At 43.0% G+C, this 26,793-nt stretch overlaps 1 protein-coding gene and 1 pseudogene across 3 annotated transcripts in view; one reads left to right on the top strand and one right to left on the bottom strand.

Moving 5' to 3' along the window:
- Window positions 1–26,793, bottom strand: part of Hopx (HOP homeobox) — a 38,270-nt gene that overhangs the window by 3,374 nt on the left and 8,103 nt on the right. The window contains exons 1-3 of one of the 3 annotated variants that reach the window (XR_607274.3): window positions 11,446–11,545; window positions 11,061–11,217; window positions 3,423–3,583 (exon numbers count right to left, since the gene is read on the bottom strand). Coding sequence is in view for 2 of the 3 variants with exons in the window: in XM_008833290.3 (XP_008831512.1) it covers window positions 3,506–3,583; window positions 11,061–11,204 (222 nt within the window). In the remaining variant the exon portion in view is untranslated. Of the gene's footprint in view, window positions 1–2,826; window positions 3,584–11,060; window positions 11,218–11,445; window positions 11,546–26,793 lie in introns of those variants that run through there. The other 2 variants (XM_008833290.3, XM_008833291.3) reach the window with 2 other exon arrangements.
- Window positions 7,362–7,457, top strand: LOC115070432 (annotated as a pseudogene).

Genomic DNA, 26,793 nt, shown 5'->3' with positions numbered 1-26,793 from the left:
TTAGGCAGTGCTAATACTGTAATACTTTACTTGTTGACAAACAAAGAGTTCCTCAAGAGTCTAGCAAATTAAGGAGCTGATGGGTAGTAGTATAGATAGTGATGGCAGATGCAAGGGCATGGGAACATATATATATATATATATATCATATATCATTTCTTCACAGTTTAGAAAAGTCAACTCAAGTTGATTAGAATTGGTAGCAAATTCACATCTAAAAGGATCCTTGTTGCCTCTCAAGGATATGCTATCCAAAGGCTCTGGAGGTTTGGATACCCAAAGTGATGCTTCTGCCAAAAAGGCACAATCTGGTTAACCTTTCTTGTTCTGAATTGTTTAACCACAGCTCAAATGTGCTTGAAAGATTTCTGACCTTGGGCTAGTGAGATGGCTTAGCAGACAAAGGGCTTGTCATCAAAACTGATGACCTAAGTTCAATCCCCAGAACCCACATGGTTGAAGGAGAGACTTAACTCCTGAAAGTTGTTTCTGACCTCTAAATGAGCACTAACCCCCCGCCCCACAGTAAATAAATAAATGTAAAAACAAATAAATGAAAGATCTCTGACTTGTTTTTAGACCTGGTTTAGCATCTCTCTCATCGCTGGTGGGCAGATCAGTGCTGTTTTAGTTCTGTTCACAGTCATTCTGGCAGCACTTCCCCTCCACCTGTGTAGCCAGTATGTAGGACGATGCTTTGAAAAATTAAAAATTGTTCTTTTTATGCAGGTCCTAATTATTATATGCCCACATTCCTGCCTTGTCCCCACCTGTACCCTTCTTATTTTCCAGAAAGAAATCAGCATCTAGCCTGGGCGCTGACAGCTGTTCAGAACATGAAGTAGGTTGAAGGGCAATGTACCAAACAGGAGGCCATTCTGTTCAGACTCCAGTTCATAGTGTATTTGTTTATAGAAGAAATGTTTTAAGGGAGAGGAAGCTGGCCAAGGATGTTTAATAGGAGCTTGTAAACATTTGTATTAGGGATGATTCTTAGTGTTTTTACTTATGGTCTCTATTTTAAGGAACTGGAAAGACTAAGCCAGTATTGTAGATAGAAGTTGAGGTGTGCCCCAGCATTGCTCCTGGATGGACTGGTGCATTGTGAGTGGCCAATCAATCCTTTCCTTCCTTCTTACCGTCCAAACCCTCATTTTGTTAAAGGCAGCATATGTCCAATCACCTTCCCATACTCACTTGCAATTAGGGTGGGCATGTGACCCACACTGGCCAATGAGGTAGAGGTGACAGTTTCAAGGTGGGGACTTCCAGGAAAAAAAATTTTTTTTTTGGCAGGGCAGGAAATCTTTTAAAATGGAAAGTTTTCAGTTTGCCCTTTGCTTGGACACTTGCTTTAGCTGTCCTCCCACCTCTCTGTGAAATGCAGGCTCAGTGTCCAGCTAGCCAAGCACTAATGACAGTGGTGTGCAAAGGCCCAATGTGGTGCTATACACCGAAAATCCCAGCTCTTGAAAGGCAGAGGCAGGAGGATCTTACTTTCAGGCCAACCTGGACTACACATAGTGAGACCCTGTCTCAAAAATAAATAAATAAATGACAAACTAACAAACAAGTAGCAAAGTATGATGGCAGAATGACCCTAAATTCTTTTTTTCTTTTTCTTGAGGCAGGGTCTCCCTGTAGCTCCAACTGGCCTGGAACTTTCTATGTAGACCAGGCTGACCTCAATCTCACAGAGATCTGCCTGCTTCCCGAGTGCTGGGCCTAAAGGTGTGTACCACCACCCCTTGCACAGATCCTAAATTCTTAACATTAGAGAATTACTTTAAAATTTTTTTTTAAAATTTTTTAGAAGAAGCATTAACATACTCAATAACAATTTCCAGAGCAAAGATACATCTCTTTCAAAAGTGGCTATAAAAATTTTAGGTTCACAGTTGAATTAATACAATTATACAATACTGAACTCAGTATAAACCCCGTAAGACATAAAATTGAATGAGTTTTTAACCTTTAAAAAAGATCTGCATTTCATTTTAAAATATGCTGTTTCTTACAGAAAGACTCATTGTTTTTGCTACAGAATTACTTTTAACAGCCCAGGATTACCTACTTGCTGGTGCTTCCTGTGAAAGTAAGCAAGCAAGCAAACATGCCCAGGTGCTCGGGATCTCTTGCCTGGTCAAACCATATATATATATATTTTAATGTGAATTTATTATGGTTTATGCCCTCGCTTTAAATACGGGACCGTACAGAGACAAGCACTCTTGAGCCAAGGCTCAGAGCCTGCCACTTCAGATGCTCCCGGGCCTGCCCGTAGTCTCCGTTAACTTTCGCCCACACATCTTGAGACCTCGGTCTAGTCCCAGGTGGGTAAATGGCCCCTCTTGCGTCCATGCAGGCGAGGCGCACGGGCCACCTTTCTCTCCATGCCCTCAGCCTCACCGTTCCTCCCTGCTCCCGGGCTTCCGTCCCAAGATGGCGCAGAAAACCCCTCCCAGTCCATTTTCTGCAGCAGGCCCAACCGTCGGAGGAACCAGTCGCGTGGGACACACCACTGTAACTAAAACTGTTCTGTGTAACCAGATACACTCATCTGAGATGCTATTAAGACATTTCACGTGCTGTGACAGTAATGGATGCTAAGGGCTGTGGAGCCCCCTTGAAACAGCACTGCTCATGTGGGAACTACAGATTGATTCTGCAGGTCTGGATTGGGGTCTGAGGTTTCATGTCTCCCAAGCTTGTAGCTAATGTTGATGAGGTAGATCCTGGACCACACTTGGAGTAGCAAAGATTTGGAAAATGGCTGGCTACCTCATTGGTAGCTTCGTAACTAAAATCTCCAAAGGACTCCATGCGTGTTCAACAAAAAGTTTTTTATTTAGAATACCATTTTTGAGACAAAAGCAGTTCATTTTATTTAGCAAAATACATTTAACAAATGCATTTAAATAAGGTAAATTCCAGACTCATAGATTTTTTTTCTCAATGACTTGCTTTTCTACTGGTTAGAGTTTCTATCTCTTAGCCTGGGGTTCTTTCCAAGTTAATGCACCTGTAACCAAGGAACTTGTATATAAAATTTGAATGACTCAAATACACCTATGTTCTCACTCAACCATCAATGTATTAAATGAAACAAAGAAAATGATAAAGGAAGTGGGCTCAGAAGGGGATGTTTTCCCTTCCTGTCATGTTATCTTTTCAATAGAAGTCCTGCCAGCTCTGCCATGATGGTACAAGTGAATTGTTACTGGTCAAAAGCAAACAGACTTTTCACACCATTTTCGTTAAAACCCAAAGGGAAATGCAAGCCTCTCCCCTCTCCCAGCCAAGCCATTGCTTTGCACAGAACTGCATTTAGTTCCCTGTTGTTTTCTTTTTTAGCTATATACACATTTAAAAAAAAACCCAAAACAAACATTAAATAGCAGGACAGGAAAAAATGAACATACAACACTGCACTGAAGAATCAAAACAGCCTGGGCGAGGAAGAACAGGTGGAGTTCGTGGAGAGAAGCTGTGGGTATCCGGCTGCCTAGTCTGTGACAGACCTGCATTCTGAGGGCAAGCCTTCTGACTGCCGCCACTGGGCCAGGCGCTGTTTAAACCATTTCTGAAAGAGAGAAATGTGTAGAATTGTCTATCACTTACTGAAAAATTGAAATGCCGATGCTATTTCTAAAGGTAGTCTGTGTGGACCACTGGAAAGAAGAGAAGCAAGCAATATGGAGATGGCTCTCACTGTGACAGCAACCTTCCCTGCCTGGGGAACTGCACATGCCACTTCCTGTGCTGAGTATGGTCTTAGTCCTCATCAGATGATCTCTCTGTCTCTCTGTCTCTCTCTCTCTCTCTCATCTTCAGGTCTCAGTTTAAACAGAACCTTTTCAGTGATGTCTCCCTTGATCACTCTATTAAATATAGGTTCTCTTGGGGCTGCTCTTGCAGAGGATCGGAGTTTGAGTACCAGCACCCACATGGTGGCTAACAACTGTCTGTAACTTCAGTTCCAGGGGAATCCGATGCCCTCTTCTGACTTCCACGGGCATTGCATGACGCGGGTGCACTTTCACATAAGTGCACTTATATACATATATACATAAGATAAAAATAATTTTTTTTTTGTCTTTTTAAGACAGGGTCTCCCTGTAGCCCCAGCTGTCCTGGAACTCACTATGTAGACCAGGGTGACCTTGAACTCACAGAGATCTGCCTGCCTCTGCCTCCCGAGTGCTGGGATTAAAGGTGCGTGCCACCATGCCCGACTATAAAAATATTTTTTTAAGGAAAATAGGTTCTCCTTAATCGCTGTTTCAGTACTTTGTGAATTTCACAGGATTTTGAATATCTATCCTTACTTTATTTGCTTGTGTATTTATTTGTTTTTAAACATACATACCCTTCTAGAAAGTAAGGTCCATGAAAGCCCAGACTCTTCTCATCTTATCATAACATCTTCCCTTTAACACAAATTCTCAAGAGTTAAGAGATTAATCAATGTGTGTTGAGTGAATAAAAGACACTGAAGTAGTTCCCTGACGCCCTGGATAGATTTCTATTCTATGACTTCTGTATCTTATAATGGGTGCTGATGCCAGCCTGGCTTTGCTCATTAGTAGCACACTAGTAAGTAAGAATTTGTTGAACAAATGAATTGTAACAGCGTTAGGCAATCCTAGAGCACTCCTCTTCGGGACCCGGGGAGCAGACTGCTGAACAGCCAGAGAAGGTAGAGTGGATTTACCAGCTCTGTGTCACCCAAATATTCACCCCTCACTGATGTGAACATGGATTTGGGGAAGGCCCCTATGAGATGCTTCTGAAATGGTACTATGGGAGGTCCAAGGCATTTCTACAAGCTGAAATGCAATGTGGTACATTCTGGACAAGGTACTATGTTACTGAGGGCTGAGGGCTGAGGGCCTCCTCAGTGAGGAGATTAGAAGCACCATGCTGAGACCCAGGACTGGGTCTGGATTAGGCACGTCAGAAGGAAAGTGAGATGTGAAGAATCAGTTCCACTGAGGAACTGGTGAGGAAACAGAAGCCTCCGAGGAAGACGGGACGAGCTCTTTCCTTTGAGCCCTGCAGCTGTTCACATGTCATAGAGTACACTGAGAATAGTGACAGTTCACCTCACACTGCTGTGATCAGGCAAGCTGCTAGGGTCAGTGAGCACTGCAGACTGTAGACCTGGCTGTGTTAACAGTCAGCTCTAGTGTGACTAACTGTAGGAACTGAACAAAGTCATTAGGAATAGTGTCAGTCAGCCAATTCATGTGGAAACCAAGAGGTAATTTTGGAGGCCTCTATTGTCCTCAGGGTTTCCTGAAGTTCACTAGTCTAGGGGTAAGAATGGAAGGGAAGAAAGGTCTCAGAAAGAGTAGTGCTGTATTCACCCGATCTGGGTGTGCTGATGGAGATGGTCCAGAGGAAAACATCTATTTAGCATGTACTTTCTACTGAGGAAGAGCTGCTCTCTCCTAAGATCTAGGGAGCTGGCTGTCATTCATGAAAGGGTGTGAGGTTCCAGGACTGAGAAGTCTCCCAACCCTGTCCCCATCAATGCTAAGTGGAGCAGCATGGGCCACACCAATGCACAGAGTTTACATGCTGAATCACTATGTCTCTAGGGTGCCAAGAGCAGTTGTTTCTCTACCCTTATCCTGGGGGGTGGCAGCAGAGAAAAGCAATGGAAGGCCAGGGTGGCGGGCCAGCCGAGGGAAGCCTCATCCAAGGCACTTGCCCTCTAGGTGTCTCATTTCACTCTTGGGGAATCACTAATCTTTTTTTCCCCCATAGTTCTGACTTATTTTCTATTTTTCTTTAGTTTTTTCTGTTGCTTTGGAGACAGGGTCACATAGCACAGGCTTGCCTTAAACTCATTACGCAACCGAGGGAGACCTTGAACTTCTGCTCTCCCCGCCTCTATCTCCTAAGTGCTAGAGTTCCAAGTGTGCTCCACACCTGGTTTATGTAACGCTGGTGAGAACCCATGGCCTTGTGCATGCTGGGCAACAGCATACCAGCTAAGCTATATCCCCAGCCCTGAGAATCACCAGTCTTAAGAAGAGAGAGCTCATGTGACACTGGGGCTTCAACCCAAGTTTGAAGGTGAAAAGTGGGCACATTTTCTTCTGTTAATCTATGTGTGTGTTCAGTCAACCCTGAGTCTGGTTTGAGAGCAGCGTGGTGCCAGCTTCACTAATGAGGTAACTCTGTGGAGGTTTTGCGGTTGCAAGCGCTGACTAAACAGAATTTCCAATGACAAGAGCTGAACAAATGGCAGCATTTTAAAGACTAATTAAAATCTAGAGGAGGAAAACTCTCACTTTCTATCAGGACTCATTTAAGACAAGATGGTTGAGGGGTCCCATTCAGAAGAGCCACCCACATCTTTACATGCAGACAACTGATGGGTCATTACCAAAAATATCTTCAGCCTGGACCACATTTTTGAATTTGTAAGTTGCCATCCACAGGCTTAACAAATTGAGCTCTGGCATGGGGGATGCTGAGAGGTGTAAGGAAAACTCAACTGTTTTCTGTAGATATAGATTGTCAATGAAGTTTGCATGTAGGAATTTAGTAAACAAACTGCCCTTCAACAAAAAGCAATCACTCTGTGGCTAGCTTTTTTCCTGTCTAGCTCTGACTTGTAGCCCCTCACTCACATCAATCCTAATTTCCCACCTGGCTTTGTCTTTCTCTGCTTTGTTTCAGTTATCCCCTGGGAAAGACATTCATCCCCTGCTTATGAACGGTCACCCTCATTACCCTTGGTCATTGATGGGAAGTTATTTACTCTCAAGTGAAGAGATGGTAATTAGACACAGGGGTGGAGAGAGGTGGAGCAAAATAACATTGTCCTGTCCTTTTCTCTAAGCACTAGCATTTTTTCTCTTTCAGGGGGAGACCTTTAGAAGTCTTTATTCCGTAGATAAAACATGCAACAACTGAAAACACTGGATTCTGGGAACAAGTCCAGAACACCAAAAAGAGATAAAAATACTGGAAACTTCTCCAAGAACCAATGCCAACTTACACTGTGCTTGGTGTGTGTGTGTGTGTGTGTGTGTGTGTGTGTGTAAAATACTACAACATCATTGCAGCCTCCCAGGGGGCTGGTAAAAGATCTTTCCCAGCCCCTTCTAACACTGACTTCCAAACAATAAGACAGGGGAGGTGGGATTCTGTATGATTTCATCCAACTTAAATGTAGAGGACATTCAGATTACTATCATGAGAAAAACTCATTCCAGGACCCCAACAAATGCAATTTAAGAAGTTCTCTCATTTAGAGTCCCTCACTATACTGTGAGCTCCTAGAAGTGCCCTTTCACAGCAGATAATTTGGTCCTATAGTGGGACTGGTATAATGAGATCGGCAGATCCTCTTTTGACTCATAATCATAATGACTGAGTTTTCACACCGTTGTGTGAGATGTAACTCCCTTAAACCTTATTAAGATGTTGGTGTACTGAAGAAGCCAGGTTCTGTGTTGTATAGTGTTTCTGTCAGAGGCCATATGGAAGAGACTAGATTCAGGAGTCTGACTTTTCAGTAACCAGTTGAAGAGACCATTCCATTTATATAGTGATTGGCCAGTTTTACACAACACTGATTAATGCAAATGAACAGTTTCTATCAACTGAACTCATTTTATAATTATATGAATGTCACCCCATTTTATATGATGATTAAATATTTTGTACTAGATACTCTAGAAAAAAACTCATTTCATTATTATATGAATGTCACCCCATTTTATATGATGATTAAATATTTTGTAGTAGATACTCTAGAAGAGAAGTTGTAACTGTTGATCCTCTTGGAAGCTTCTTGCTGGGAAGGGATTTAGAGTTTTATAAATGTTAATGAAATATTTTCTGTACTTATCTCTATTTGTCTACTATATTCCTATAGTAATAACATAAAATATGTATGACTGTCTTTAGTGTTCCTCAAAATAAATGTTTTAAATAGCATATAAATTCCCCCCCCCCAAAAGATGTTGGTGTATTACCCATGTGATGGAGGATGGCGAGGGGGGCACCACAAGGCTCCCTAGTCAGAATGCCTCTGTCTCTAGTCTCTCTGGCCCCTACCAAAGTATTAGCACTGTGAATCATTAACTGTCTCATGTAGCTCATGTTTATTTTTCTTTTACTGACATAGAACTTGTTCTAGGAAAAGAGTATGATGCCATTTGTGGTGCATGTCTGTAATCCCAACACTCAGCAAGCTGAAGCAGGAAGATCTGGAGTTCATAACTAGCTTGGACTACAGAGGAAGACTGTGTTTGAAAAAGGGGAGGGGGCAGCATGATTCTATCTCTGGAGATATCTGGTGTCAGGATGGGAAGAAGATTCGGGCAGATGTGATGGACATTATTTTGGCTTTGGGGACCCTATCAGATAGAAAGGGGCCACATTAGTAAAGAACTGAAACAGGGTCATATTGATAGCAGCCACTGCTGACATAGGAAGCTTAGCAAGCTCTAGCCTCCATGGAGCTCTATTAAGTATTCCTAAAAGAGCCACTATAAATAAAAGTAATTGTATTAATGCTTGAAAGTTCATCATTAGATTTTGTTTCTCCAGAAGACACTTTTCTTTTTTCAGAAGATACTTTTAAAATGTAAATGTTGGGGAAGATTAAAGGATCAATTTCATGTACCAGGGCACATGAAGGTGGGGGGGGGGTAGGAAAGGATGGAAGATGAGACCCAATCCAACAAGAAGTGATAGGACAGGCAGATTGAGATCCTAAAAAACCTCATTCCTAAAACTTCTATTCTGTGCTTCTTTCTGAGCTCTGGGGTCCAGGTGCTTCCCTGCAGGTCTAGGCAGGAAGTCAAGGGGCAAGCTGAGTGGCAGCAGCCCTCTGGAGGAAGAAGGTGTTGGCTCATGACAAGAAGAGGAAGCCAACCCCTCCCACGAGGCTGACTCACCAGTACCACTCTTGCCAGGCTGGCTCTATTTGTTCATTTGAGGATAACAGAAGAGGGGACATTGAAGAACTACTTATCATGGGCACATACCTCTGCCATGCAGATGTCTACATGGGTTGGCTGACCTTGACCATGAAAAGGCAGGTGCCCTTTCTTCCCACTACTAGACTTAATTTCAATTCTCTAATACCCTATAAATCTAGAGGAAAGCTTGACTATAGCCTAGAGTGTCTGTTGCTTAAGGCATAAAGTAAGCTTTCAGTCCTTCCCTCCCACCCCATCCATTCATTTCCATCCTTCCTCTGTGGAGATAGCATAGCGCAGAGGCCAAGAGTCTGGATTATGAAACCAGACTGTGCTCTGGTTGTAGCCATGAATAACTTAACCTTTCTGTGCCTCAGTTCCCTTATTGAACTAACAGTACTTTTCCTCTCAGAGTTGTGGAGAATAAGTGACTTCACACTCAGCAAGTGTCTGAATCAATACATGGCACGTGTTCATCATTCCAAAGTTCGCATGGGACTGGTGGTGTAGCTCGGTGGTAGAGTGCCTTTTTAGCATGCTCAAGGCCCCAGATTTGATTCCTCAGCACTACAGATGCACAGTGAAGATAAACATGGCTATTCTGCTTTACAAGTATAAGAAACTTGGAGGCTGAGAAGGGGTGAGAGCCCTAGTTGGTACTGTGCCCACAATGTGCTACAGCCTCATGTTCTTCAAACATGAGCCATCTCTCTGATCATTAAATGTAGTATGAAGTTTTTAAATGATGAAACTTCAACAGCTTGCCCTTTCAGAGGTTCCAAGAAATATGAGCTGTTGGGCTTGGGTTGCAGTAAATCACCTTCTACTAAGATCTGGCTGGGCTAGACAGCTGTTCCATTTGCTAGGAACAGATATGTTTGCCTTTCTGTTTGATCTGTGACGGTGAGGATTACCTATGGGTAAGCTCTCGGAGTTGCCTCTGGCTTAGTAAAGATCATCTCAGGACTTGGGATCCAGGATCTTGGTCCCAGAATCTAGGCGGGACCAATGACAAGGTTTTAAGCTTCAATGGTGCAGGGCAAAGGGAGGATAAAGCACCTCTAGTCTGTAACACTGGAGGGATAAGAATGTCTGGGTTTTAGAATTGAGATGAGAGGTGTGAAGTGCTTTGGGTTCCCTAGGGAGAGGTGGGATCAGTTCCCAAGTGATTTATCTTTCATAACAAACTATCTTTCCATGACCAAAGAAAAAATAGAAGTCAGTTTAGACAGGGCTGGGGAGAATATGGGATCAGCTAAAGATGCCAATGCTGCAAACAAGGGTTCTTTAAGCAACTCTTAGGATAATGTAGTGGGAGTTTTTTTGTTGGTGGTCTTGTTTTTCTTTAAAGACAGACAGATATTCAGTGCACTCAAGGGGTTGTGTGCTGCCACTGTTTCAGATGTATTCCTTCTTGGAAAATTCCAGAGAAAGACTCTAAGCCTTAGAAGTAGGTAAATTTTTTTTTTTTTTTTCTTTTTGAAGCAGGGTCTCCCTGTAGTCCCAGCTGTCCTGGAACTCATTATGTAGACCAGGCTGGCCTTGAACTCACAGAGATCCACCTGCTTCTGCCTCCCCAGTGCTGGGACTACAGGAGTGCACCACCACGCCCGGCAGAAGTAGGTAATTTTAAAGACGAACCAAAATGTGGTAACGTGTAAAGCTGGTTCTGCAGCTGAGAAGTGGGAGCGAGATGTGGTGGGAAAAGCCAGTTTAACGACCCTGGACGCTCCCTCAGGGCCTTAGTTTCCTTCTTTGCCAAATTCGAGGTCTAAATTTATAAAGTCCCTTCCAGCTGTGACATTTCTGCTGAGACTTTTCTGAAGATCTCATGCACAGCCCGGGGTGCTACTAAGCAGAGAGACCGATGCTGCTCCCGCCACGAAGGGAGGAGAAAGCATCAGTCCTGGGCTCTGAGAGACAGCAGAAAGCCAGAAGGAAAGTGACCATGGAGTGTCCACGCCGGTCGCGGAGGCTCACGGCGGGTTGGGGGTGGAGGCGGACGCGGCGCCCAGGTAGCTGCAGAGCGGTGCCGGGCACCCGGCTGCACCCGAAGGAGGACCGCAGGGACACACCAGTCCCGAGTGCTGCGCCGGCGGCGCGGGGACTCACCTGCGTCTCCTCCTCGGAGAGGCCCGCCTCGGCAGCGATCAGGCACAGCGTAGTGGGGTCGGGATGCTTGTTGACCTTGTTGAAGTTGTACTCCAGGATCTCCACCTGGTCCTCTGTGGGGCGGTTCGCAGTCTCCGTCGACATGGTCTCTAAGCGGCTGTGAAGAGACAGAAGCACCGCTGTGAGCGAGGCCCGCCTGTCCCCTCCCGCCGACGGACTCACGGCGGCGGGCCCCGGCTGCAGGCGGCGGGGTTCTCCGGGGCCCTTCCCCCGGGCGGCGCCTCCCAGCCTCCAGGCAGCGGCCCCAAACTGGCCAAGGATGGAGAGGAGGAAGGGGATGCCTCGCCCTCCCGGCTGCAGCTCGGGGGAGAGGCTGGCGAAGCACCTCAAGAGCTGCCTCGGGAGCCCGCGCTGCCCTGGGGACCCACGACAGAGGCAGGACTGGCTTCCGCGGCCACCGTGGGCACGCCTCCCGGGCCACGGCACTCCGCCTCTGCAGCGGGTTAACATGTGGGGGCCTCGCCAGGGCGCGTAGGGCACCCACACTTGGCCCAAGAGACTGCCAACCGTCGGCACAGAAGTCACCTCGCCAAGTTGGGGAAATGGAGACCACACTTTTTTAAAAGCTAATGATACCAATAGATATTTCCTCTTTTCCTGATTACAAAATAACACATATCGTAGAAATTTTGAAGCAATTATACGAAGTCACAGTGGAGAAAAAAATTTAAATCACTCACATGATCACAAATAACAGCTACAAGGTTTATATGGCACCTTTAAGATCTTTCCAACTTACAGAGATGGAGATGGGACAATAAAGACCTGATTTAAAGCAGGAGATGGAGTTGGGGCCAAGCCACCTGCACGGCTTGTGTGGGCCACTCTGCCACCACTTCCTCCACCCTGACTTCTGCCCACCTTCCTGCAAACTTTCTAATCAAAGCTGTGGGTCCCCAGCTTGCTGTTGCAAGGTCCCCATCCCAGAGTAAACGGTGAAGAGCCCACTTCGCTGTGTCCCCAAATAGGATTACCTACGCAATCAAGCAGGATTAAAATCAGCTGTCCTTTAAAACCACGGATTTGGGCTGGAGAGATGGCTCAGTCATTAAGCGCACTGGCTACTCTTGCAGAGGACAGGGGTTCAGTTCCCAGAACCCAGGTGGCAGCTAACAACCATCAGTAACTCTGGTTCCAGGGGATACAACACCTTCTTCTGGCCTCCACCAGCATTGTACCCATGGGTGCACTTACATACATGCAGGCAAAATGCTCATACACATAAAATAAAAACTGGAAAAAAAAAAGCTCCGATACCTGCAAATATACTACCAAGTCGGGAAAATAGGTACACCTCAAGCTTCGAGGTCTTGTGTATCTTTGCTGCCAAGACATGACATGTTGCTAGCAGATTGGGCCAACCGCCTTGCACTGCATGCTCTCCACATCTACCTATGCAGCTTCAGACCAGGGGCAAAGCAAGCTGACAGGTATGCTTCCTCTGCTCTCATTCTGCAGTTTATTGGGGAGGTGGAGAGGGTTGGTCTTAAAGATAGACTTGGCTGTGGATTTGGTATAGACTTGTCAGGCTGGGCTGTTGCTAACAGTAAAAGTGTGGGAATCACATTGGCTTATTGTGTTAACAAACTATTGCAAAATCCTCCAGCACAGTCCTGAGTGGGTTTTGATGTGGTTTGTGCCTAGAGATGAGCCACACTTCACTGAGCTTCCTGGGTAATGTGCCCAGTGTTTACAACCTTTTCACCTGTGACTGCACTGCCCACTCTGTAAATAAATGTCTTTACCTCTCCTCTAAGTCCCTTAAAGAGAATTCAGACAGAACAAGCTTTTTTACTATGTGAAATTGGGGCTCAAGTTATTTGCCAAGAGACTGTGAAACCACTTTCAGGGAACTGGGTGTTTTTCCACCTAAACATCTATAGCAGGGATTCCTGTTTCAGTGCCAAGGCAGGGAGGGTCAAGACGGTCAGGAACATCCCCTCTCTTGTTAGCACCTGTCCTCCCTTTCTGTGACATACTCTGGAAAGAGTCTTGGAAATGACTTCTGCCATCCTCTCCTCACAGCCCAGGAGACTGAGGCAGAGAACTCAGAGCTCCACTGATTTCCAACACTGCCCATTTGGTGTCCAGCACTCTAAGAGATACTGAGCCCTGGCTTCAGGCCCATGTTCTCCTAGCCCCCTTTCAGCAAGCCAATTTTATTTCTTGCCTTGGCAGGGTTTCATCCAGTTCCACTTAACATGGTCCTGATGGCTCTTCAACAAGAACCTTTGTTGCTGCCTTGTGGAATCCTCAGACCTTCAGAAATATCACATTGCCGAATGGAATTCAGACTTAAGTACTAATATGCACATGCTGTCCCCTGTCTTTCTGTGACTACTGTTATGTAACTCAAGGGCTGCTAATGTTCCTGCATGGAATCAAGTGCATTTTATTAGATTCTGTGGCTTCCTGTTGCAAAACTGTGTGAGGTTATATGGGGAGGTCCTGGTTGACAGAGGATTCCTAGGGTTAGTTGGCAGGGGGCCATTGGCCTTGGTTGACTGCTAAGGAGACTTGTGGGAGGGTCCTTTGAAGCACCCATTTCTCCAAGGTACACCAAACAAATGTAGTTGGCTTCTAGCAAGGAAGAAAGATTTCAACTGTCAGATGTGTATTATTGCTCTACAAAGCTCAGTCTCTATTATTTCTGCCCTCCCTGGTTGGCAAGGGTTTGCTCTTGCTTTGTTTCTCTTACTGTATGAATCTAACTGCCCTGGTAACCTTGGCCTAAAGGTTCTCAACTGTTTCCAGTTAGAAAATAAGGAAACTGCTGAGAAGTTTCTCTAAAGACTGTCTACACAATTTCAGATACAAGAACTAAAAATATTTTAAAGCTACTTCAACTTCAATATTAACAGAAGTTTAATTGTTGTGGTTATTCATATCTTAATGAAACATTCTACAGAGTAGTTTGTCCTGTCATTGTATTTTTCTTTTGTGGTTGGGGGAAGTCATTGCATAAGCATTTGGAAGAGGTTAAATGAAAACAGCTGGCTTTTTTACTAAATCAGTTCCAAAGCCTGGGCTGACAGTTGTGTCAATCCAACAGTTTTATTTATGTTTCTTCAGCCTGTGGTCATTTATTTTGAAAGTATCCACCTATAAGAACTAGTCCATAGCAGAGCGTAGAGGCACATGTCTTTAATCCCAGCACTCAGGAGGCAGAGACAGGCAGATCCCTGTGAGACTGGGGGTACAAAGAGACCCTGTCTCAAAAAGACCAAAAGAAAAACAAAACAAAAAAAAAACAACAAAAAAATTTGGCCCACAGAAAGTTCTATGAGGTGACAAACTTTGGTTGCCTTTTTATTTTTATTTATTGTTTTTATTTTATGTGTATGAGTGCATTGCCTGCATGTGAGTGTACCTGTATCTTGCAATGCCATGGAGGTCAGAAGAGGGTGTCAGATTCCCCTGGAACTGGAGTTAAGGATGGTTCGTAGCTGCCATGTGGGTGCTGGGAATCGAACCTGGGATTGCCTTTTTAGATATCTTCTCCTTCTCTAAGAACTCTGGCTTCTCTGTAATCCCATTAATATCAAATTAAGAGAAAAAGAAACTTCTTATAAACAGAGTCCTGTGGTGAGCTGGCCAACAGGGAGAAAAGCAGGTCACTTCTTTTGAGGTAGGGTCTCAAACTAAGTGTATAACTAAGAATGACTAACTTTTGATCCTCCTGCCTCCACCTTGTGTGTGTGTGTGTGTATGTGTGTAAATGTGGTACTGAGAACCAAACTCAGGGCCTTATGCATGCTAGGCCAGCACTCTACCAACTGATCTATATCCCTAACTCTTCAGGAACTTTCCCCAATTTTTTTGCCTGGATTTCTCTTATGGATTTCACTGTCACCTTCCTGTGAGCAATGGGCTCTTGAAACATTCCATAAATCCCGAAGTGAGAAAAAATAGGTGGCTGTTTCTCCAACAGAAGTGGTGGGCATTTGCTTTGCAAGGGTGGGGAATCTTCCTGTGTATCACTTTCTGAACTACTCCACAGAAGGTAGAAGAGGGAGAACCCAAACTTTCAATGTCTCTTAGAAATTGACAAAAAGGTAAAGATAAGGCTCAGTGGTAAAGCACTTGCCTAGTGTGTGTGCAAGGCCCTGGTTTCCATCTCTAGCACCAAATGGAAAAATTAGAGTGAACTATTGATCTGCCTCTATATACTAACACACAGGCTAGAGATGGAAGGCAAAAGAGATGTTCTTATAAATACAAATCTGGTTATTAGTGTCCTTAAGCTAAAAACAGTCACTGTCAATCCTTGGTGATTTAAGAATCACCTGTGGCTATGTCCAAGCTTACCACATACCTCCTGAAGAGAACCACATTTTAAGAATCTATCATGGGAGACAAAGCATATTTCAACTTTTGTTAAGATCTTGGCAATTTAATTATTAGAATCAACTAGAAGTGTTTAGAAATTGTCATGGCTTGTATCTATCTATTTTGTGGTGTGTATCATGTCAACATTGAGTAGATAGTAGGTTGAGGTAGTTTTAAAGGAATACGTTTTTTAATTTTTAAAATTATATATATTTGTGGTAACAGGGATTGAACATGTCTTCTAAACCCAGCTAGGAGGATTTCCCTAGAGCATTTACTAGAATTGGAACTGTTGGTTTACAGGATGTGTGGCTGTTTACCTTACAGCATAGCATCAATGTATTCTCCAAAGTTCTTGAACAAAGCTACCCTTTGAACAACCATGTGTAGCTTTCCTTCTCTGCGTCCTCATCACCATATGTCTCGTCAGCCTTCATTTTTGACAAAGTTGTTTGTTCTCTCTATCCATGAATAGTATGCGAACTTAAAGCTACTTACATTTCCAGCTTGTGTGACCAACCTCTTGGGGTTAAAGGTTCTACCTGTTTATTATTTACTGTGTAAAAATATTTCCTGTTCCAGTCCAGAAGGAGATTTAAGGGTTTTTGTTTGTTTCTTTGAGAATTTGGACTTTGTCTCCAGGCTAGCTTAGTTGTTTCCATTGGTCACCAGAAACAATAATGAAAATATGTATGGAAAACTAAACACTAGGAATTGTTTATATCATGCAAAAGAAAGTATTACTATTCTGCCTCTACAGACCTCTTGAGAGTCAGAACTTGATTTGAACTTAAAACTGTATTGCTTGGGATTGGAGAGATAGCTCAGCAGTTAAGAGCACTGGCTGCTTTTCTAGAGGACCTGAGTTTGGTTCCTAGCACCCACAGGTGACTAACAACTATCTAGAACTCCAGTTCCAGGGGATCTGATGCCCTCTTCTGGTCTCTGCAGGCACTGTATGCGCATGGTGCACTTATATACATGCAGGTAAAAATTCATATGCAAAAAATAAGAATCAATCAAAAAAATTTAATGTGTTAACCTATTACTCCCCCAATAATATCAGTGATATCAGTGTCCAAATGAATACCAAGAGATGGATTTAAAGAGAAGAACATAGAGATGGACAGGAAATACAGAGGAGAGAGACATTATTAGGCTGTGGAGGTATGGAATGGTGATCATGGTGTACTAAGGTCTATATTAGTCATTTCAGTTTCTCTCACAATCCTTTGAATTCTTCAAATTTCTCTTTGAAATCACAATGGAATTAGTCCTGTTTTGCAGATAAGAAAAGTTAACTAACATGTCTACAGGGTCAGAGGAGAACTAAAAGGCCTGCCTTTTATTCTGGCTATAGCAGCTCATGATTTCATAAGCATCAAAATTCACTTATGTCTCCAAATATATTCTCCGTATGCTGTATTGACGACACAAATTCCAGACTATCGCTGAATCATCAGTTTGGGTCTTTGAGCTTTAACTTAATCACTACCTGTCACTTTGGTGAAGAATTAGGGTGGTGAGGGTCCACAGGACTTTGCCAATGTGGGCTGGGCCATTGCTGAACTGCTGTGGACTTTCCAGTCTCCTTTCCTGAAGGCTTCTGAAATGACATTCATGCCGACTTCTGTGCATTGCTTAAAAACTAAAACCTTGTGCTTACTTGACATTAACCAACAGAGGTAATGGAATCTATTCTTTTCAAGTTTTGTTCTGGCACCATTTTACACATGAAGAAATTGAAGCGCAGCTCCCTGGGGGAGCTTATTCAGATTTATCCTGTAAGATCTGATATCTTCTCCTTTAACCCATGTAGGAGCTACAGCACAGGCAGAACCACTAATTCACAATGATGGGAGTGCACACACACTATTCTAGATAGAATACACTGCATTTGACACGATGAGACTAGAAGAATGAAATGCCAACTACACTGGAATTCATGCTATTCCAACTGGTCGCCAGTGGCCAGACCATTCCAAAAGCCTTGTTCCTGCAAGGTTTGTCAGGCAGAAGTGACATCATGTTTAGGTTCTGATGTTTTAGCCCTGCCACAGAACTGTACACCTCTCCACATGTAATCCAAGTGCAAAAAATAGGAAGTGCTGCATTTTTATTTTTAGTTCTACATTTTTTAAGTTTTCATATAGACCCTGTATAGTTGTTAATTCAGTTTGCTGTTTCCCAATAGTTCTCTTTAGGTTGCTTTCTTCTTGCCTTAGAAAGCCTGCTGTTCTAAGACACATAGCAGAATTAAAAACAAAATGAGGACTTAGAGGTGGCTCTGTCAGTAAAGCACTTGCCTCCCAAGTGAGAGGACCTGAGTTCAAATCCCCAGAACCCATGTTAAAAACCAGATGCTGTGGCCCACACCTGTAATCCCAGTGGTGGCAAGATGGGAAGTGGAGACAGGGAGATTCCTGGAGGATTACTGGCCAGCTGGTCTAGCCTACTTGGTGAAGTTCCAGGCCAGTGAGAGACCCTGCCTCAAACAAAATGTGGAAGGTGCCTGAGGGATGAAACCTGAGGTTGCCCTCCAACCTCCGCATGCACACTTATACACTTGTACCCACACATGAACAAGCACACACATACACGTACTTGTGTGTACACTGATAAGCACACACAAAAGATCAAAATGAAATTTGAGTTAATATAGTAAAGAGACAAATAATCTGAAATGGAATCTCAAGTGCTAATCACTCCAAATCTCATTTTGCTATGCTCCTGTTTCTCTCCTGTAAAGAGGGCTGTAACAGTACATACCCTCAACTCACAGTGTCACCAGGACTTGCTCTCAGCTGTAAAGTGCGTGTTTGTGGGACATGCTGCTGCTCTTTAAATGGATGGGAGCTAAGAGCTCAGTAAGGTATCTGTTGGCTACCTGGTAAGAACACTTTATGAGTTTCACTTTTCCTTACTATCTCTTTTTAATCTTTCTAGAATGGTACAGTCCACTGGTTGAAATTAGAACCTTTCTCTGAAGACCAAAAGCTGTGGATGTGGCCTCATTGTGAGAAGATGCTTGAGGGATCCTCTGGAGACTGATGGGTGGGGTGGGAATATCTCATCTTCAGCATATCGTCTGTAAGCTGTGCATTGGTTTGTGCTTCATTATTGGTATTTTCACCAGAGAATTAATTTTCTGCTCATTCCTCACCACTCCTTCATTTCTCCCTTTTATTTGGGGCTTTTTGTTTGTTTTTTGTTTCAGAAAAGATCTCTCTATAGCTCCAGCTGACTTGGAACTTGCTATGTAGACCAGGCTGACCTCGATCTCACTGAGATCCACCTGCCTCTGCCTCCCCTCCCAAGTGCTGGGATTAAAGCCTTGTGCTATCACACCCGGCTCTTAAGACTCTTTTATTAATGGGACTGTATTCATAGCACAGAAGAGGGGGCCAGGGAGATGGCTCAGCAGGTAAAAGCACTAGCTTCACAACCCTGATGACCTAAATTCTAGTCACAGAAGCCATGTTTTTAATAAAAGGCTGGACACAGTGGTGTTCATCTGTAATCCCAATACTTCTATGGAGAGACGGGGAAATAGAGACAGCGGAGTCACCTAGAAACTACAAATGTCAAGTCATGTAAGTGATAGAGTGGAAATTCAAACCCAGAAAGTTTGACTTCTTCATCTACATGAACAAATGACCTTTGTGAGATAGTTGTGTTAAAGGGGCAGTAGGACTAAGTGGTATGTGAGACAATGCCCTGGCTGCCTCTCTGGGGGCAATGGTTTCTTCCCTGTGACATATTTCTCAGCTTTGGTGAAATACCTTTGACCCAGCCCATTGGACCAGACAGGAGTCTCAGCTCATACCATCCTCACCACCAGCCATCCTCATGCAATCTTCTTTCATTGCTACCGATATAACTGACAGATGACATTAGTGAAGAATGCAGCATGCAGATGACAGGTTACTGCATCCAACAGAATGGAATGGGAGGGACTCGGGCAGCTTGGTATCTATCGTTACTGCTTCATCCCTAGATTGTATTGATCAAGGAAGTTTCTAAACCCTTTGATGGAATGAGTCTCTTTATAGTTTCAATTTTTCTATCACCTCTTCAGAAAACAGGGTGATATTATGAAAAACTATTGAAGGGATGGGTATCTGGAAATGACTTCCAGCCATGAACCAATTGTTAGTTAACACTAAACACACATGTCTTCACACATACACACACACACACACACACACACACACACACACACACACTGGGTTCTTCTCATTGACCCCTGTATAGCTGTTTCAGTCTTGTATGTGAAACATAGGGAATGGTGAAGAGTAAAAATAAAGATAAAACCTCAGGCTCCTTTGAACATGCTGTGAAACGAATGGCTACCTTCTTCAAAATAAATGGGCAAACCATTTCCATAATCTCCTCACAGGAGATCTGCATGTGTAAGCAGTCTGCTTTTTATGATGATTCTCATGAATTTGGAAAAAGTTTTCTCTAGAGAGAATATTAATTTAGATAGACTCCCAGGCTACCCACAATAGGGAGTATAGTTAAATTCTGTATAATTACAGCCATGAAAGAAAATAATCCTGCTGAAATATCCTAGAGAAGTCACCTGCTTATTTGGAAAGCAAATGCTTTTTTAAAAGGCAATTTTAATTAAAAACTGGCTCAGGGAGATGATGTTTTGGTTTTGGTATAGATATTAATAGGACTTGCAAGAAATTTTTGAAGACTTTGGGGTTTACAGAACAATTCTGATTATGCCTAGTACCTAGAATAGTGCCTAAAAGATTGTAGTGTGTTCAGCGAATTCCTCTTACTGGATGAATAGTCATTGAACTTTTTGTCACTTCAAGAAGTATGACTTTCCTCCATATTGATATAGAAATATACTACTTAATGCTGTACTGTGTTACAGATGGAATAAAGAGGGACAGAAGTGAAAGAGAATGGATCTTGTGTGTTGGTGTGGGACATTGGTAGTTTGAGACATGATTATGTTGCTAACTATGGACTATAATGAAGGGGCAAAGTTACATTGTATTTTCCTTCCCTTCACTTCCTACCCAAGGCACTCAAAAGAAGGCCACAAGAAAGATTTTGTGTCACATTCCCTGAGCATGCGATCCAGGAGCACCATCAGTTAAGGACAGCTTAGTTGCTGGCTAGGGTTCATGGCAGCTGGAATGAGAGAAAAGCAGAAACCAGGGGCTTTTGAATATATAGACTAATTTCAGAGAGAATGTTTGTGAATCTGGTTTGGATAAACCATCTATATGGAATATATATTTAAATCCTCCTTAGCAAGTCAAAAGATTAATTAGTGTGGAGTGATGGACAGAAAGCTGGTAGAGAGCCAGAGATGAATTCCATCTTAACCCAGTCGTCATAGGACTTTGGCTGTGTCCTTTAACTTTAAAAAAAAATTTATGTATTTACTTTTATGTCAATTTTATGTATATGAGCATAAGTGCACCCATGGGTACAATGCCCACAGAGGCCAAAAGAGGATGTTGAATCCCCTGGAGCTAGGGATGGTTGTTAGCCACCATTGGGTGCTGGGAACAACCTGGATCCTCTACAAGAGCCACCAGTGCTCTTAACTGCTGGGCCATCTCTCCAGCCCCCTTTAACTTATTTAAAACTTAGTTCTCTTCCCAGAAAAATGTGTCTAAAAACTTCCCCTCTTGCCTATTTACTCCAGCTGCCATCTAGTGAAACGCTGCTCACGAAACAACTCAGAACAGTGTGAAATGACACACATTTCTATAAGGGTCATACTTAGGTCTTCATCCACAAAAGCAAGGTGTTGGGCCAGAGGGCCCTGAAATAATCTCTAGTCTAAAATTCAGGTGATCTAAGTAGCCTAGGTTTTAATTGCCACAGTCTTCCTCTTTAGCAGTTTATTTGTGCCATTGACCAGAGGAAGCAGAACACAGAGGCCTAGTCTGAGGCCTGCAGAGGCTTTGATTTGTTTAACACCTTGTGCCAAATTCCTACTCCAAAGGACAGCTGGGTTGCCCATGAAACATTTTGAACCAGAGTGCTTCATAGTCAGTTAAATTAAGACAGCCATGTAATTTGTCATCTAAGCTAGAACACTGATGTGTGAGGGGATGCTTCTAGTAAGCACACCTCTACAACAGGCCACATTGGAAGCATCCCGAGCAAACTGGGGCAGCTGGTCCCCTTATTATCTGTTAAGCATTTCACTTAGGTATGGGACATTTAGGTATGGGGCTTGAGCAACTCTATTGCTTTTTGGATTAGCAAGATGAAGGCCACAGTGATGAAAAGGAAGCTGGTTTTGACTCTTAAGGAAGCATAAAATTGCAGCTCTGTGGTTAAAGGTAAGACGATACACTATAGCTTCATATTTCCTGACCTTCCATTTTTATTGCAGTTTGTAGAAACTTGTCTAGTAGAACAAAACACTCAGAGCCTTGCTTGCTGTGGGTCCCTTAGTATGGTGGTGCTAATGCTTAGTAGGGAATATCCATTACATCTCAAAGAGAGTTAGTCCTGTGATCAAATACAAACAGAGAAACAAAAACAGTTTGTCCTAGAGAATTCTATGGGCAGCCATGTGTTCAGGGCTTTTCAAATCAGATAATAAAGGAGGGTGTGAGATTTGTGAACTACACTGAATAATCAAATTTCATCTTTGAAAATTTTTCATGACCTAATGCAAGAAGAGACAAGACAAAGAGATTTTTGCCATGAGAGGAAATTCATGATATTTTAAAGCTTAAACAAAACAAAACAAAACAAAACACCAACAACTGTATGACTAAGCTTGGAAGCAAATAAGAAACAGATCAACTTCCTATAGTTTATAGAGAAGAAAATTTGCCCAAATAAGCTAAAATGGCTGCTAATAAATATTCTTTATATGTTTTGGACTGTTCTTAACTTTTGGCTGCCCATTTACTTTTTAAAATATTTTATTTGTTATTTTTATTTTATGTGTAGTAGTGTATTGCCTACATGTATGTAAGTGCACCTATGTTGTGCAATGCCCGTGGAGGTCAGAAGAGGGTGTCAGATCCCCTGGAACTAGAGTTACAGACAGTTGTTAGCTGCCATGTGGTTGCTGGGAATCGAACCCAGGTCCTCTTCAAGAACAGCCAATGCTCTTAACCACTAACCATCTCTCTAGCTCCCCATTTAATTTCTTAATTGTGTTTCATTTAAAAAATATTAATTAGTGTCATTAGGTTAATAGTGGACAATATAAGGAGATGTGTTTCATGGAAATGAAAGGATGCTCAAAAACTTAAATACTGATGACAAAAATCAGTCTGGTATTCTAAAAAATAATTAATAAAGACAAGTTTATACATGGATTATGGAAACTCAAGTAGATAAACTTGGCTTATTCTCTCTAACCACCTAGTCACTTTCAAATAGTAAAAATTAGAGGGTTTTTTTTTTTTTTTTTCTGAAAACACTGTCATTCTTAGTGCTTGATCCTAAAAATGGCTGAACATGTCTAACTCTGAGGCTGTGACACCTTGATTGATTGACTGATTTTAAGAACTTATGCTGGGGTTTACAGTGTTTTTGTTCAAGCCCAAATAACATAGTAAGGAATAGTAGTTAGGGGCCTGTGATATCACCCATAGATGACCATCAGGTAGTCAGCATTCCTGAATGCCTGCTCTTTCTAAGGCCACTGTACCCTCCCTAAAGCAAGCAGGCATAGCTTCCTCAGAAGATCTGTGCATTTTGAAAAGTCCAGAGAAGACACTTTGAGAAAATGGAATTATCACTTTGCCCAAACAAACTTTGATCAATTACTGTTTTTTTATGATCCAACTACCATTCTTATTTTATGGCCATAATTAGGTAACAGATAAAGTGGCACAGTGAGGGTACTTTGTACAACCCCACATTATGCCAAAGTCCAACTCTCCATTCTGTTTGTTGCCAGGATACTTGGTTATATGGATCTTATTTTTTCCACAATTGAACTGTTTTTATGAACAGGTGTTTAGCTAGTAGGATAAACAGCAGGTTGTGAGGCTTTAGCCTACTCATTAACATCATAAAAAACTGAAGAGGACAGATACACTAGAAAGTTCTGCTTGGGACAGAGTGCTGAGCTTACAGTAGTAAACTATCTCTCTAAGCATCAGAAATGTTGCAGAAGAGACTGGATGGAGCTTCGGAAAACCTGAACTTTTGGCTCTGCAACTTACTCTCCATGTCACTTTGGACAGCTCACACTTGGTATGGACCTCCATTTCTGCATCTTTCATTGCCGTGACCCTATCCCAACTATTCCACAGCAGTAATTATAAGATTCAATGAGATGTATTATGTCTGTGAATGGTATTATAAACTGTAAACACTCTAGAAACACAAGACACTAATCCAGCTTTCCCAGTAGCTCAAGATGTAATGTTGGGCAACTGAATGATGTCAGACTTTGAAATCATTAAATGACAAAATGATTTTAAATTTTCTGCTCAACTTTAAGAGTAATATAATTTTTTAAAACATCTCATTTTCTTTGTGCAGGAAATCATTGCCCCTCCCATATAGAAATATGAAATACTTCTAGAATTGATTAACCCAAGTTAAGAAATGCTATTTAGAAGAGACAATCCCTAAAGATCAGTATTTAGGTTCCTGAAAATGATTTCTGTCACTCAGCTTCTGATTAATCATCTAAAGAATCCAGAGATGCTCCCAAATGAAATACTACTGTTGTACCTCATCCACTGGACCCCCAAAAAGACCACCAAGGACCCAACACACCAAAATGCAAAAGCAAAGGTTTATGGTTTATTCGGGCTTAAGCTCGGGCTCTCAGACCTCACCAACTCAACAGATCCGTGCTGAGAGCCCAGAGTAAGGGAGAGTGGAGCCTTTTATAGGTTTTAGACAAAGAGAGGAGGGGGGTACCAAAGATACATTTTGATTGGTTCAAGGAGCCCGCACGCACCAACATAATTTTAAACTGATTGGACGTATAAGATGCAGCCCTGGAAATTTCTTATTGGTAGGTGCTATTCTCAGGGCTGTGGAATGTGCTGACTGTCATCTGTGGGGCCAGGAGTTTCCGTTTTTACCTTATAGGGCAGTTTTCATGCCCGGGCTTGCTTAATCTATAGTTTCCTGGAAGGGGGGGGGGAATAGCAGGCGGGGGTCAGGGCATGCCAGGGCATGTCTAGGCATGTCTAAAGCAGCAGCCAAGCATTTTACAGAAGCTAAAAGAGCAATTAGTGGGGGTCTGGAGGGATTAGGGGGGTAGCGGGTGAATGAAGAGGGTTTCAGGGTTCTACACTACTAAACTGGGGGCTACAGAGATGGCTCAGTGGTTAAAAGCACTGGCGGCTCTTGCAGAGGACCTGGGTTTGTTTCCCAGCACCCACATGGCAGCTAAGAGTTCTCTGTAACTCCAGGTCCAGGGGATCTGATGCCCTCTTCTGGCCTCCATGGGCATTGTATGCACAATTGCACTTACACACATGCAGGCAAAATACTCATATACATAAAGATGAATAAACAAAGAAAGACTAGACCAGAACTTAATGTTTCTCTCATTGTGAGTTACAGATTCCACCCTGGTTAAAGGAAACACAGGTATCTAGTCCATGCTGGTTCCTTCTCTAGTTTCCCAACAGCTAGTTCTAAAGGGCGGTTGGACATACATTGAAGGACCATCACAGCATCACTTGTGAGAATTGGAGGCAGAGAGATGACCAACACTAGAGGATTTAATAACTAACAGCTATAAATCAAGCTATTAATAAGCATTACAAATAATGCATTAAAAATATCAGCAGTGCTGGGCATGGTGGTGCACGCCTTTAATCCCAGCACTTGGGAGACAGAGGCAGCCGGATCTTTGTGAGTTCGAGGTCAGCCTGGTCTACATTGTAAATTCCAGGACAGCTGAGGCTACAGGGAGACCCTGTCTTGAAAAGACAAAGAAAAAAAAAAAAATCAGTAGGCCAGACATGGCAATGTGTTCCCCAAATCCTAGCACTTAGTAGGCTGAGGCAGGAGGATCCTGAGTTCAAGGCCAGCCTGAGCAATACAGTAAGACCCTGTCTCACAGAAAAGAAAGCTGGGTGTGGTGGTGCATGCCTTTAATCCCAGCATTTGGGAGGCAGAAGCAGACAGATCTCTGTGAGTTTGAGGCCTGCCTGGTCTACATGGCAAGTTCCAGGCCAGTTGGGGCTACAGGTCTCAAAAAGACCAAAAAAAAAAAAAAAAAAAAAAAAAAAAAAGAAAAAGAAAAAGGATCATTAACAACATGTGTAGATTTCAAATACAAAATTTTGAGTTAAAATGAGAGAAAAGCTGGGCATGGTGGCATACCTTTAATCCCAGCACTCAGGAGGCAGAGGGAGATGGATATCTGTAACCACCCTAGTCTATATAGTGGCTCCCAGGCAAGCTGGGACAGGAAGACTTTGTCTCAAAAGACCTGTGATAGCAGGAGAAACAGAATGAGGTATAAACCCAAGAAATGGTCTTGTGTGCATGAGTTAATGAATATGAGACCAAAATAAACAAACAAATGCACTGGTGGATAGTCTATATTCCAGGGCTTGCCTGTGTATCTCCCACATACCTTTGCGCACAACAAGGGGATACTTCAGAGCATGCAGTGCCCAGGTTGCACTACTGTCCACACCCATCTCTGGGTTTGTTTTTAGTTTTTATTTTTCTTAAAGGACAGGGTTAGTAACTGGCTGTTGACCCCCATGCTTTTGAGGAGCACAATTAAATGGAGCTTAGTCTTTTCTTGGCTGAGTTAATGGTACCAGGCCCTCTTGTTACTTCTTGTAGGCTGGACCTTGTGACTGTCCAGTCATCTAGGAGCTTTTCTGAGTTAGTTCCAAGGACTCTCCTCCCTTTTCAGTTGCAGACTCTGAACCAGGTTGAGTGAGCTAATGAAGGGGGCAGGTCTTGCCCCCTTCATGCCTACTTTGTGAATCTTACTTCCAGCCACCTCCAAAGAATGAGAGTGCAATGAATACTAAATGAAGTGGTAGATGCTTCTGGAATTAGTTATTTAACTGAAATTTTTTATAAAACAGATTTTACTCCGGGGGACCAGGGGATGAGAAATTTGGACAGAGCTGAGGGGGTATAAGCACTAAAGATGACTGCTTGTGTAAATTTCCTTAGGGAGAAGCCACACAGAAAGGAAATGGTAATACATTGACAAGGCTACACTGTGTAAGCAGATCTGAGATGACCTTAAGAATTCCAGGAAACTTCCATCTAGATCCTTCCAGACTGGCCTAGATCAAATGGACAGAATGGCTACCATTAGCTTCCTGCTTAGAATCTTCTAAGATTAGAAGGGCCTAGTGTCTCTACCTCAGATTTCCTTCCCTCCCTCCCTCCC

Source organism: Nannospalax galili, unplaced genomic scaffold (assembly GCF_000622305.1).
Source record: "Nannospalax galili isolate Female #2095 unplaced genomic scaffold, S.galili_v1.0 scaffold433, whole genome shotgun sequence".
NCBI lineage: Eukaryota > Metazoa > Chordata > Mammalia > Rodentia > Spalacidae > Nannospalax > Nannospalax galili.
This window is presented reverse-complemented; position numbering and strand designations above follow the sequence as displayed.